This window comes from Bos taurus, chromosome 17 (genome assembly GCF_002263795.3).
Source record: "Bos taurus isolate L1 Dominette 01449 registration number 42190680 breed Hereford chromosome 17, ARS-UCD2.0, whole genome shotgun sequence".
NCBI lineage: Eukaryota > Metazoa > Chordata > Mammalia > Artiodactyla > Bovidae > Bos > Bos taurus.
Window position 1 is genome coordinate 6,799,010 of NC_037344.1, and position 14,556 is coordinate 6,813,565.

General features: G+C 41.7%; 1 protein-coding gene across 7 annotated transcripts in view; it reads left to right on the top strand.

Moving 5' to 3' along the window:
• The first annotated feature begins 308 nt into the window (after positions 1-308).
• LRBA (LPS responsive beige-like anchor protein) overlaps positions 309-14,556 on the top strand; it is a 757,395-nt gene continuing 743,147 nt past the window's right edge. For 5 of the 7 annotated variants that reach the window (XM_024977539.2, XM_024977542.2, XM_059876187.1 and 2 more), the window contains exons 1-2: positions 989-1,247; positions 1,837-2,274. In XM_024977539.2, coding sequence (XP_024833307.1) covers positions 2,056-2,274 — 219 coding nt within the window. In that variant the 5' untranslated portion in view covers positions 989-1,247; positions 1,837-2,055. Of the gene's footprint in view, positions 425-988; positions 1,248-1,421; positions 1,505-1,836; positions 2,275-14,556 lie in introns of those variants that run through there. The other 2 variants (XM_024977540.2, XM_024977538.2) reach the window with 2 other exon arrangements.

Consider the following 14,556-nt stretch of genomic DNA (forward strand, 5'->3'; position numbering starts at 1 on the left):
ATAGTAAGTACCGTAAGGGTGAAAAGCCACTTTCTTCCCTAATGTGTGTTTGTTTTTCACTAATGCGCCAGGAAGAACACTTCACTGTTGATGGGGAGCAGGGGGGAAGGACACAGATGATGATCCGAGTTGTTTCTAATCCTAATATACTTGATCTCTTAAACTAATCTGAGAATGAGGCGAAACTAACTTTCACATTGGAAAATCCCGAGAAGAAAACACTCTTCAGAGATCTACAGGCAGAATGAACCCGCCTCCACACTGTTTAGAGCAGCTGTCTCAGGAACCCTCCCTTCCTTAGAATGTGGGAGAGGTTCCGTGGGGCGGCAGCTGCAAGGAATCTTCCCCGTTCCTCGTGCAAATGATCTTCCCGCCCTACACTCCCTTCCGAGGGGAAGGTGGCAGCTGTCAGGGCATCCCAGTGGTAAGCTCTTCCCGAGTCTTTGCGGAGCGCGGCGGGCGGGCAGCAGCTGAAAGCTGTCAGAGGTGGGGACTCTGTGCTCCCCGTAGACAAGGACAGCAGCTTTGCTGGCTGCAGCGCTGCCACCTCTCTGGCTCGTAGCGGTCCCTCAGGTGTCCTTCTTCGAGTCCAAGAAGACACCTTGGCAACGAGGGTAGTGTTCCCTCCGCGCCCGGAGATCCTACGGTAACTTAACAACTGAAGGAGCCAGGAATCGCCGCCTGGGCACTCGCCAAAGCACCTTCCCAGATCGGGGAGTGGAAGGAGGGGGAAGAGTGGGCTCCTGAAAAGAAAGGTCTTTTCTGGCCGGGCTAAGGAGACACCTGGAGCTACCTGCGTGGCGCGCCCGCCAGTCCGCACAGGCGGTCCTGGAGCCAGCCCGCGCCCGCTCCCGCCCCCCCCCCCGCCCCCCCCCCGCCCCGCCGGCCCCCGGGGGCCGCCCTCGTTTCCCCACCCCGCCGCGCGGTCGCCTCCGCCGTCGCGCCCGCCCCACCGCCCCGCGCGCTCGCGCACGCGCACGCCGCGCCCGGCCGCCCTCGGCGCTGTCATGGCGGCGGGGAGCAGCTTCAGCGGGCTCAGAGACGGCCGCGCTAGCGGTGGCGGGGCGAGCTGTGTCAGTAGCATCCTCACCGCCCGCGGCGGCCTCCGCAGCCGCGCCCGTAGCGCCGGCAGCGGCTGTTTTTGCAAAGGCTGAGCGCAGGGGTGGGGCGGGCCAGGAAGCCATGGAGTTCTGTGCAGCCTCGGACTCCCGGGGAGCGGACTAGGGAAACTTGGAGGCTGCGACCAGGTGCGCTGACCTCTCTCTCCTCCCTCCTGTCCTCGCCGTAGCCGCCGGGCCTCCCCCTCCCTCCTGGCCACTACACACCTTCCCGCCTCTCCCCGAAGAACCTCAGGTGCCCGCGAGGTGCTCCACTCCTCCCCCTGGGCCGAGCGTTGAGAGTCATCACCGCCCCCTTCCCCCGCCCTTTCCTGCCCTGGATCTCCGCCGCCACCTCCGTCTCGCGGCTGCCGGGCGGGGGGCGAGGACGAGCCCCGAGTGTCTGGGTGAGGGGGAACTTCCCACCTCGAGGGTAGCTTTGGGACCCCTGCTTTCCTCCAGCCCCCCCTTTTCCCGGCGACAGTTCTTCCGTGCACCTGTGAGGAGAGGTTGCCCTGCGCCTGGAACCTGCGCGGGTGTGGGGGAGGAGGGAACCTGGTACGGGGCCTCCGGCTCCCGCCTGCGCTCGGAACCCCGCGCCTCGAGCCGCGGGGAAGCGGGTGGCTGGAAGCGGGGTGCTCGTAGGAACTGACTTGACGGACAGCAACTACTCCCCTCGCTCCCCGAAAACCCTACAACAAAACCGAGCCCCTTTAACATTGATCTGATCTTCCAATAGGGTTTGGCGTTATTGTCAGCCTCCGGGAGAGAGATTGGACAAACATTCTCCAGAATCAGCAGGGCGACGCCAAGGACTTTCCACACCAACTGCTCTTGGGGTTTCTCCACAGCTGGGAAGAGTGACCCTTTCCGTTTTGCGTGGCGTCCGTGTGCTTATTACTAGCGCGGCGACTGGGTCCCGGCGTGACTCTGAGTTGTCCTTTCCCTTGAACTCGCCATGGCCAGTGAAGACAATAATGTCCCATCCCCGCCACCAACAGGTGATGACGGAGGAGGTGGAGGGAAAGGAGAAGAAGCCCCTGCCGAAGGGGGTGCCTTGTCCCTGACACCAGGACTCCCCATCAGGGGTATCAGAATGAAATTTGCCGTGCTGACGGGCTTGGTTGAAGTTGGAGAAGTATCCAATAGGGATATTGTAGAAACTATCTTTAACCTGGTAAGTAGATCTCTATTTTACCAGCGTATCTTCTCAGTGGGTTGGAGAACAAGACCTGAAGCCATGTGCTTCACTCCGGCTGGTGATAGAAACAAAATTCTGCTGACCTAAGTTAATCACTTTGTGATATTTTTCAGCTTAAGGGGAATTATGTAAACTTACACCCTCCAGGTTTTGTGAAAGTGAGCAGATCCTTTGGTCCTAAGAAAATAATTGTTACCATGGAAGTATTATATGGAGGACTCCTATGGAGAAGTTTTATTCTATAATTTTTTTTTCTCCCATTGTGATATATATCTAAGTGTGCATTTCTCTTTGACATTTTAAATAAGTTCTTGTGCCCTTTTTTTGGAGTTGAGAAATAATGTAAAGGGTAGTTCTACCTACTCCTTTGTGAGTAAGTTATGTTTTGCCATAAATTTTGAACAGAAAATTCTTGTTCACAGAGCTGATGAAAGATTAATTTGCTGCAAAGTTAGCATTTATATTTAATTTCGATTAGTTTTATTTTTAGACGTAAGGAACAAAAGTCAAATTTTGGAATGAAATTTAGGGTTACATCTTTTGAAAATTGAATGGCAGTTTAAAAAGAGGATTGCAGCAGAAGTAGTATGGTTTTTATTTCTCTTGTGAATTCATGTTCTATCAGCAAAGCATATTTGGACATTGGAAGTTGCTGGTTATACTATGAGCTACGAATGTTATTTTTAAAAGGTGGATATGCCATACTTCCCTTTTCCCGTAGTCACAGAAATAGTTTTCATTTCTAATGGGGACTTTTTAGATTTCTTTATTTCAAGCTGTTGCCTGTCAATGTACAATAAATTTGGCTTTGATATTTCCCATTCTTCCACCTACTCACCTGTGTTACAAGATAATAGAAGGGAAGAAGTATGAATGTGCAGTAGTTGAATAACTGTTTAGCCCCTTTCCCCTTTGCTTCTGTTTTTTCAAGGTTAGGCTTGTTTTATTCAGGGCAGTTAATTATTTCCTTCACTAGACCTTTACTAATAGACTGGTTACCTGTGGTACAATTACTAGAATGAGAAAGTAGCTAGATGAAATTCACTTACCTATGGAATATGAAAATTTTGAACAATAGAGTATTTCTCTAGCAGTTTGTTGTATTGGGAGTTTATATGCAAAGACATACACACTTTAAAGTAGGTATATTGTGGAGATATTGAGATGTACACAAAATAGAACAGTGTAATAAGGTCTGGTGTCTGTTATCCAGTTTCAGTAGTTAAAAACATTTTGGGAATCTTGCGTGTATGTGGACTTTCACAGTTTGTGAATCTGAGGAAGATAAATGGCAAATTGATGTATTCCTTTATCTCAAGATAGACTTGAAAACTTTGCTTCTCCATTTTTCTTTTTCTAAACCTCATGTTTCTTGGATGTTAAAGAAAAATCTGTGGTAGTGATATAGTCCATCATTAATTGTGTGTGTAACACCACATTCCTCTGGCAGAGGAGGATTCCAACTCCTCTGTTTGAATGTCCTCTGTGGAGGTGGATGACCAAACATGAGTAACTTGCATTTTACCATTAAGGAAAATCCAAATTCTGTAGTGATAGTTTATTTGCTGCCTAGAGTTCTAGACCTGGGTATGGATTTTAAGGTGATTGGTTAAGTCTTTGATAGCTGTCTGTGGGGCAACAGGTGTCTGAGTAAAAGGAGAGGGGAAAATCTGGTCAATTACACCTCCTCTTCACCAGCATTCTCTTCTCGTGTACAGCAGAGAAAGCTGCTGAGAGGATTAGATTAGTTGTTTTCTTCTGTTCTTCCTTACAAGACTTCTCATGCTCCTACCCAGGTATCAGGGGTCTTGGCCAGTCTTTTAAAATCTTGGAAACTGAAAATGTTAGGAATCTCGTAAGCTAGTCCGTTTCAGTGTTGTTAGGATTGCTGCACTTAATATTTTCTAATTGATAGTTATCAGCCTTTGTCTCAATTCTACTCGAAGAAGGAAATTGTATTAACTAATAATAGGTGTGATTAAAAAAAAAGTTAGTGCAGTTTAGCACCAGCTAGGCAATGGGCCAGGTGCTTTACAAGTGTTTTTAAATCCTTTGCTCATCAAGTCTTTAACACATGGAGCTTATTTTATAGATGAGGAAACTGAGAGCCTGGCAGGTCAAGCAGATTGGTGATTCTTAGAATGACGACCCTTCTAGGAATACACCTGTTTCTTGAGTTGATGTAGAGTTGTTTGCTTTCCTGAACAGATATTTATAGCATAGGCATAGCTTTCCCCAAGCTAAGGACAGAAAAATCATTGGTCGTGCTAAAGGTGAATAGTGAAACTTTGTTCACATTTCATTTCTTCTTCTTATTCAAATAGCTTTCAAAAAACTGCTTAGAAAAGACCTAAGAAGTAAAAAAGAAAATTTCAGGTTCAGTTTTTTCAATCAGAATGTAGATGTAGAAGGTTGATGATTAGCTTTTTTTTTTTTTGTACACAGTATGTTGGATTAAAAATTTTTTAATTGTGAAAAATAGCATACAGACAAAAGAATGTCTAAAATGTATAAGTAATAAGATATTATAACAGTATCAGCCCCATTAAACTTCCATTTAACTTAAAGAATCAGCATGTTGCCAGTATCACTGAATCCTTATGCAAGAGTCTCCTTTATCATTCCTTCACTGGAGTTTTTGTTAGTAAGCTTATATAGCTTTTGTAACTTTTTCCTATTTTTCAGACATTTTATTAAAAATAGGTTATACTCTACCCATTCTTTCTAATTAATTACATGTTAGTTACTTTAATGGAGAAGGCAATGGCAACCCACTCCAGTACTCTTGCCTGGGAAATCCCACGGACGAAAGAGCCTGGTGGGCTGCAGTCCATGGGGTCTCGAAGAGTTGAACACAACTGAGCGACTTCACTTTCACTTTTCACTTTCATTCACCGGAGAAGGAAATGGCAACCCACTCCAGTGTTCTTGCCTGGAGAATCCCAGGGACGGGGGAGCCTGGTGGGCTGCCGTCTATGGGGTTGCCCAGAGTCGGACACGACTGAAGCGACTTAGCAGCAGCAGCAGCACACCTGTGTATTGAAGTGTTTCAGACTTGTGGTTTTACATTTTTCTTGTCACAATTTAAAAACATTTTATATTGTCTCCATATGTATGCTAAAGTAATTTGTCAAACTTTTGGACCCAGAATAATTAAAGTTTTGGCATTTTCCTGGAACTTGCAGCTGAATTTAAGGCTTCCACCAAGTGTTTATAGGTAGTCAATGCTATTTAATTCAAGAATGATGTTTTCCATGGGCTGCTGACAAGTACACATTTTCATGAATTTTTTTTTTCTTGACAATTAACTGTACCATTATATTTAGATGTTAAAGCTTCAGGATTTCCTAGGCAGTTCAGTGGTTAGGACTTGCACTTTCTTGCTATGACTTGGGTTCAATCACTGGTTAGGGAACTAAGGTCCTGGAAACTGTGTGGTGAGTGTGGCCAAAAAAAAAAAAAGTAAAGCTTAGAAGGTGGAATATAGTTCTTTATTACTCATTATGTGGCATTTGATACAGGTTCTGCAAAATATTAATGCTGCAAACTCTTGATACATACAGTAGCTGGGCAGATCCTACAGAGGCTTCATTTGTATTGACTCTGTGCGAAGAGTATACTTGTGGGGCAGCTACTGTTCCATTTTAGCTGGTTGTTGTCCTGCAGTAACATGAGCCCAGTGATATATGAACCTTTTGATTTTTCAAGAACTGGAGATCTAGATTAAGAAACATTTAAAATATCAAATTAAAATATTAAAAAATACTTTGTGGGACACATGAAATGGCAGGCAGTTTCTTTTCAAGCTTTTATCTGAACCTTTATTAGAAAGGTTCTAATGCATTGTGTTTCTATTTTGATGTGCATATCTAGAATTATTTCCTTCTTAATACCTAAAACCTGACATAATTTAAGGGTTAAGAGTAATCTATTCTAATAGAAACATGGTTAATGGGCTTCTCCTCCATATTAGTTTGTACTTCATGTTGTAATAGAAGACTCAAAGTGGTTTAAGTACAATAAAAATGATTTATAGGCTCATTTATCTGGAGTCTAAAAGTAGGGGAAGTTATATAGTAACAGTAATATTGAAGACCAGTTTCTTTCTTTTTTATTTTTTTAATTTTATTTTATTTTTAAACTTTACAATATTGTATTAGTTTTGCCAGATATCGAAATGAATCCGCCACAGGTATACCTGTGTTCCCCAACCTGAACCCTCCTCCCTCCCCACACCCTCCCCCTGGGTCATCCCAGTGCACCAGCCCCAAGCATCCAGCATCGTGCCTCGAACCTGGACTGGCGACTCGTTTCATACATGACATTATACATGTTTCACTGCTATTCTCCCAAATCTCCTCACCCTCTCCCTCTCCCACAGAGTCCATAAGACTGATCTATACATCAGTGTCTCTTTTGCTGTCTCATACACAGGGTTATTGTTACCATCTTTCTAAATTCCATATATATGCGTTAGTAAAGACCAGTTTCTTTCTGTTGCCCTTGCCCTTTCTGTGATGTCAGGTTTAATCTGTTGCTGTTCCCCTCATGCTGGTAGAATGGTTGCCGGTGGTCCTTGGGGCCGTATGTATTCTTGTTCAGGTCACTTGGGAGAGAGCACCTGTCCTAACATTCCAAACAAGAGTCCTGATTGGACTACTGAAGCAGTGCCAGTGGCCTTTGGAATGTGCTGATTGGCTTAAGCAAACCATGGCCAACTGCTTTACCTAAGGATCCAGTCAGTTTCCTCTAAAGTATTTGGGCTGTTTGGGGAGGGATGGATACACAAATAAAGATCTGGGTAAAACATTCAAAGTGTGAATGGATTCTGGATAGGCAACGCGTAATGTCCGTTTTGGAGAAGGAAATGGCAACCCACTCCAGTGTTCTTGCCTGGAGAATCCCGGGGACTGGGAATCCTGTTGGGCTGCCGTCTATGGGGTCGCACAGAGTCGGACACGGCTGAAGCGACTTAGCAGCAGCAGCAATGTCTGTTACTCTCCTTTACAAATGCATAATAATAGAACAGGGTTTCCCTGGTGGCTCAGACCTAAAGAATCTGGTTATAATGCAGGAGACTCAGTTTTGCTCCCTGGGTTGGGAAGATCCCATGGAGAAGGGAATGGCTACCCACTGCAGTATTCTTGCCTGGAGAATTCCATGCACAGAGAAGCCAGGCGGGCTGAAGTCCATGGGGTATCAAAGAATGGTACATGACCGAGCAACTGAATAGTAATATTAATGATATTTGTGTAAAGAGAAAAAAAAAATGCTATCTTAACCCCCTGTCGTGCTCTTGAGCAAGTTGTTTTAACCTTTGTGCCTTGTTCCGCAGCTCTGCAATGGGGAAGCTATATTATAGCAAGAGTTAAATGAGTAAATACTCTCTCCGTTGTGCTCGACTGTTTGTGACCCCGTGAACTGTAGCCCCCCAGGCTCCTCTGCCCATGGGATTTTCCAGGCAAGGAGAGTGGAGTGGTTTCCCATTTCCTTCTCCAGGGGATCTTTCCGACCCAGGGATTGAACCTGAATCTCCTGCACTGCAGGTAGATTTCTTTTCTGACTGAGCTGCCAGGGAAACCCTTATAAAACACTTAAAATAGTGTGTGGCACAAGTACAGTGTTTGTAATTTTGGATAGTTAATCATCATATCCACCCTTACCTTACAGTTTTGTCATCGCTACTTGTAGAGGTGTGTGTGATTGCGTGCATGCTAAGTTGCTTCCGTTGTGTCTGACTCTTTGTGACCCTATGTACTGCAGCCCACCAGGCCCCTTTGTCCGTGGGATTCTTCAGGCAAGAATACTGGAGTGGGTTGCCATGACCTTCTCCAGGAGATCTTCCCAACCAGGGATTGGACCTGTGTCTTTTACATCTCCTGCATTGGCAGGCAGTTTCTTTAGAGGTGACTTGATTTTTTTTTTTTTTTAGAGGTGACTTGATTTTAAACATCTTTATTGAAGCATAATTTACATACCATACAATTCACTTGTTTAAAGTTATATAGTTCAGTGATTTTTAGTAGGTTTCCAGAGTCGTACAAGCATTACCACAATCTAATTTTAGAGTATTTACATCCTGTGTTCACGACATTTTATAGTTTTAGCTCTTATATTAGCCCTATGATCTATTTTGAGTTAATTTTTGTATGATGTGAAAGAAATGTAAGATAAGGGTCTAAATTCATTTTTTTGTCTCACTGCTATTTGGTGAAAAGGCTGTTCTTGTTTTTTTTTTTTTTTTAATAATTTATATTAATCTTATATCCTACACAGATACAGTTAAAATTTTCTATCTCATGCATTTAAAAAAAAAATTTTTTTTTCATGCATTCTTATTAGATGTCTATAGGACATTTAGAAAAACTGGCTGAAAGATAAACATTACTAATTTTCAAAAAGTAGAATTCTTTTATTTTGTGTGTGATTCAGTTATACATATGCACATATATTTTTGAAATTATTTCCATTGTAGGTTTTTACACAATACTGACTAGTTCCCTGTGCTGTATGGTAAACCTTTGTTGCTTGTTGCATATCTATTTTTTAAAGTTAGAAATCTTGCATTCTATTCATACTAAGTCGAACAAGTGGAATCAAAATGTTGATCCTTTCCCATTAAATTGCCTTGGCATCTTTGTCAAAAATCAGTTGATCATAACTGTAAAGATTTATCTGAACTCTTAATTTTTTTCCATTTTCTAAAGGTCAGTTTTTACATTAGTACCAAACCATCTTGATTACTATAGCTCGTAGTAAGTTTTCAAAAATAGGGCTGTATGTCCTTTTTGTTTTTCTTTTCTGAGATTGTTGGCTATTCTGGGCCCTTTGTATTTCCATATAAGTTGTAGGATGAACTCAATCAATTTCTGTTAAAAAAAGGAATGTATTTTGATTTATTTAGGTCTTCATTTCTTTCATCAATGTTTTGTATATGAGGAGGTGAATTATTTTTGAATATATATATATATTTTGGTGCTGCTATTAAAATGCTCCTTTAGGTATCTTTGTGCATTGAAATTTCCAGCAGAGGAATAAATAGTTGAAAGTATATGAACATTTATGTAGCTCACGAGTAGATATTTTTAGCTTGTCTATTAATGTTAAAAATTAAGAGAGAGATGGGTGCATTTGTGCATTTTAATTGGAGAAGGCAATGGCACCCCACTCCAGTACTATTGCCTGGAAAATCCCATGGACGGAGGAGCCTGGTAGGCTGCCGTCCATGGGGTCACTAGGAGTCTGGCACGACTGAACGACTTCAGTTTCACTTTTCACTTTCATGCATTGGAGAAGGAAATGGCAACCCACTCCAGTGTTCTTGCCTGGAGAATCCCAGGGATGGGGGAGCCTGGTGGGCTGCCGTCTATGGGGTCACACAGAGTCAGACACGACTGAAGTGACTTAGCAGCAGCAGCGCATTTTAATAACATGGATTTTTAGAAATGATAAAATTTATAACTTAGGCCCCTGCAGATATACAGTCTTGTTTCTGTTTTGAATAGGTCCAGTTTGAACTGGGAAATCATTTGGGAACTGAAAAAGTCAGTGTTTTTTTGTTGTTTCATAGAAAGGGAAACTGAGTAAGCTTTTTGTTTCACATACTGATTTAGCTGAACTAATCAAATACATTTAATTTTTATATTATATTACCTCTTTTTATATATAGCTTCATTAAAATATTTATAATGGTTTTTTATGTTTGAAGAATGTCCAGAATACATTTTGTTTTATAGGACTTATTTTAGATATAGAATAAATTATCTTTGTACCTCCAGAACTTCTCACAGTGTTTCTTGGTACTTTGAAAGTGTGTGTTAAATGAAAGTGTCTTAATCTCATTATTAAATAAGTTGCAATCATTAGGAAGTCTAGTCTTTATTATTCTTTTCTGCAACAGGTAAAACCTTAATGCATATTTCTTTTGTTGTTGTTGTTCAGTCGCTCAGTCATGTCCGACTCTTTGTGACCCCACGGATTGCAGCACGCCAGGCTTCCCTGTCCCTCACAATTTCCCTGAGTTTGATCAAACTCATGTCCATTGAATCGGTGATGCCATCCAACCATCTTATCCTCTGTCATCCCCTTCTTCTCCTGCCCTCTTTCCCAGCATCAGGGTCTTTTCCAGTAAGTCAGCCCTTCGCATCAGGTGGCCGTAGTATTGAAGCTTCAGCTTCAGCATCAGTCCTGCCAGTGAATATTCAGGACTGATTTCCTTTAGGATTGATTTCTTTTATTATTTTCTGACTATTTCTTATGATGATACTTGTCAAGAAGCTTGCATTTTTCATTATATAATTTTGAGTTACCTCAGTATCTGTTTTACCCCTAAGAAGAAGAATTTCATTATTTTCAAAATAGTCTATTATAACTTGCTCTTAAAGTAGTTTTTTCCTTTTACTCGAGTATTATTTCATTAGATCTCACCTAACAGAATGTGTAGTCAGACACCTACCTCTGAGTAAATTTCCAGTGAGTCTTTGGCTTAAAAGCTATTGGGAAAAGATATGAAATAAAAAACAAAAGGAAATGGTACAAAGAAAAACACTGCTGAGAGTACACAAATTCTTTTTAATTGACTAATTTCATAAAATGCTTTGAGTTTTAGATTTTAAAACTTTTTTTTGATGTGTATAAATCTGTTTTGATTCTTCAAAAGATCTAATTGGATTTGTCCCAGAATAATATGTGATTGAGATGTGCTTTGTGAAGTACAGAATTTCTTGTTGTTGGAGGTTTTAGAAGATTGCATATTGGGGATATTACAGAGTAGATTCTTACTTTGGTTAAGAGATTAGACACCACGTTATGTGACTATTTCGTGTTCTTGCTCTGAGTTTTGTTGTCTCTGTTAACACCTGGGTTTTTGCATTTACTTCTTAGATTTCTCTTGCCCAGACTAAGTAATTTGTGTTCTATAAAAATTAGTTTTAGAGGAAAGGGGCTGCATTTTCCCTATAGATTCTTACAGAAAGATGAAGAACTGAGGTCTCAATTAACTGCGTTTTGTTAGAGATAAATCTATTGCTTGAGAACTGAGAAAGATTTTCTCCCTGCCTAATAAGATCTTTGTTCATGAATAATGACTTTAGTGTAGTACTTTTATTTATAAACTACACTAAATCTTTTAAAGCTATGGCTTCTGATGAAGTATTTAGCTTTGTTGTTTCTAATGAAAATATTTTTCTCATAAAGTAATATAAATATATTATCTCAAGTTCTATATATAGTACCTAATTGAATCCAGTCTTTATCATATTTGGGCTTTAATATCTTGAATAAAAATAATAATTATATCTTAGAGCTTATAAATACACACATACATACGTAAAACTTTTTACACAGCACATTTTTTTTGAAAGTGTGGATTTGATGTTAGTACATGAAACTTAAGTCAGTCCTGATAGTAATATGATAATTAATTTCAAATGGGATATCATATCTTTTCTAGAAACAGAGTAGGCACCAGTGAGGCTCTCTGGTATCTAAAATGGAGAAAATATTAACTATTAAAAAAAATTATATAAAGATATTAGAAAGTTATTATTAACATTATCATCAACCTGTTTTCTTAGATAATAAAATTGTGAAATTAATAGATATCGTTTTTTATCATTACTGAAACTCATCAGGGGGGAATGTCTTTGGGAATCTTCATCTGTACTTACAGATGTTCAGATACTTAATATTGTGGGAAAAGTGTTGGTACAGCATGGGTTTGAACTGTGTGGATCCACTTACATGTGGGCTTTTTTCAATAGTAAGTACTATAGTACTTCATGATCCACGCTGGTTGATCCAAGGATGTAGAGGAACCTCATATAGGAAGGGCTGACTTCACGTTATATGTGAATTTTGAGCTGCATGGAGGGTTGGCCCCCCCAGTCCTCGCATTGTTCAAGGGTCAACTGTAGTTCTTGTAATCATTAAACCAAGCACTATTTGCATTAGAGGAAAGTAGTTCTGTAAATTTTCATGTTTTCTTAAGATTTTTATTGTATTGGAAAGGATTTCTCTTTCTTTTGGAAGAAATTACGTATGAACCAACATCACATCCACACTATAGCTGCATGTTCTACTGTTTAATGATCCTGTAGGAGGTGATTCAAGGCGAAGATATAAGTTATAGCAGATTGGACTGTGCTGTTGTAATACTCACTTTATAAATGATGAAACAGAGGATAAGTAGCTTGCTTACATCACTGGGCAAGTAATATTGCTGAGATTAAAACTCAGGGAATCTACAACCTGAGCTCTAAACAGTAACTGTGTATAGTGTATAGCTGCAAAGAACCTTAAATGTGAAATAGTGACTTTCATCTGTCAATAGGCATCTTTCAATCAAGTAATTGAATAGTATCTGTTTAATCAGATTGTTTAAAACATGCCTAACATAGTCAAGATTTAGCTTGTGGCATTTAGGGTTTGTTTGTTTTTCCCCTTTAAATCTAAAATGTGTATTAGGAAAGGGGAGTTTTTAAGGAATGTGATATTAAAATTGAATGGAATTAATGACAGAGTTTGCTTCCCTGGTGGCTCAGATGGAAAGAATCTTCTCACAGTGTGGGAGACCTGGGTTTGATCCCTGGTTCGGGAACATCCCCTGGAGAAGGAAATGGCAACCCACTCTAGTACACTTGCCTAGAAAAATCCCATGAACGGAGGAGCCTGGTGGGCTACAGTCCATGGGGGTCGCAAAGAATCAGACACGACTGAGTGACTTCATAGTTAGGCGCCTTCACGGTGGCTTAGCAGTAAAGAATCCCCCTGCAATACAGGAGATGTAGGAGATGCGGGTTTGATCCCAGGGTCAGAAAGATCTCCTGGAGAAGGAAACGGCAACCCAGTGCAGTATTCTTGCCTGGGAAATCCCACGGATAGAGGAGACTAGTGGGCTACAGTCCACGGTGTCACAAAAGAGCAGGACACGACTTAGTGAGTAAACAACAACGATGCAAAATACTGGAGTCTTACTCTCACAGTCCATATGTAGCTAGGTAAGCCTGCAAATTGAAATGACCTTGAATACTGATCTATAAAAAAGTGACGTTTTTTAATCATCTTTTTTGTCTTATATACTGACCACATTGAGCACGTAATAAGTTCAGTTCAGTTCAGTTCAGTTGCTCAGTCATGTCTGACGCTTTGTGACCCCATGGACTGCAGCACGCCAGGCTTCCCTGTCCATCACCAACTCCTGGAGTTTACTCAGACTCATGTCCTTCGAGTCGGTGATGCCATCCAACCATCTCATCCTCTGTCATCCCCTTCTCCTCCTGCCTTCTATCTTTCCCAGCATCAGGGTCTTTTCCAGTGAGTCAATTCTTTGCACCAGGTGGCCAAAGTATTGGAGTTTCAGCTTCAGCATCAGTCCTTCCAATGAATATTCAGGACTGATTTCCTTTAGAATGGACTGGTTGGATCTCCTTGCTGTGCAAGGGACTCTCAAGAGTCTTCTCCAACACCACAGTTCAAAAGCATCAATTCTTCGGCGCTCAGCTTTCTTTATAGTCTAACTCTCAGATCTATACATGACTACTGGAAAAACCATAGCTTTGACTAGACAGACCTTTGTTGGCAAAGTTATGTGTCTGTTTTTTAAGATGCTGTCTAGGTTGGTCATAGCTTTTCTTCCATGGAGCAAGCATCTTTTAATTTCATGGCTGCAGTCATGATCTGCAGTGATTTTGAAGCCCCCCAAAATAAAGTCTGTCACTGTTTCCATTGCTTCCCCATCTGTTTGCCATGAAGTGATGGGACTGGATGCCATGATCTTAGTTTTCTGAATGTTGAGTTTTTTTTTTTTTAATCTAACACCTGGGATTTTAAGTTTTATTCAATTTTAATTAAACAGCCAAATATGCTGGAGGGTATTGTACTGAACACAGGGGTTAGTGGTGGACTCCAGAGGAGAAATCACTCCAGGGTGAGACTGGTTGGCCTTGCCCACAGTTGGCTCTAACAGCTGTCTTCTCCCCCCACAATGCACACGCGCACACACACACACCCTGACAGACATACACACACTCACAGTGAGCCTTTTCCGGGGGGAGGAACTCTCCTTGGATCTACTCCCACCCAGCCTGCTCTTGAAGGGGTGGGGGAAGCAGAGGGCATCACCACAGACTCAGTGGAGAGGGTAACTGCTGCTGCTAAGTCACTTCAGTTATGTCCAACTCTGTGTGACCCCATAGACGGCAGCCCACCAGGCTCCCCCGTCCCTGGCATTCTCCAGGCAAGAACACTGGAGTGGGTTGC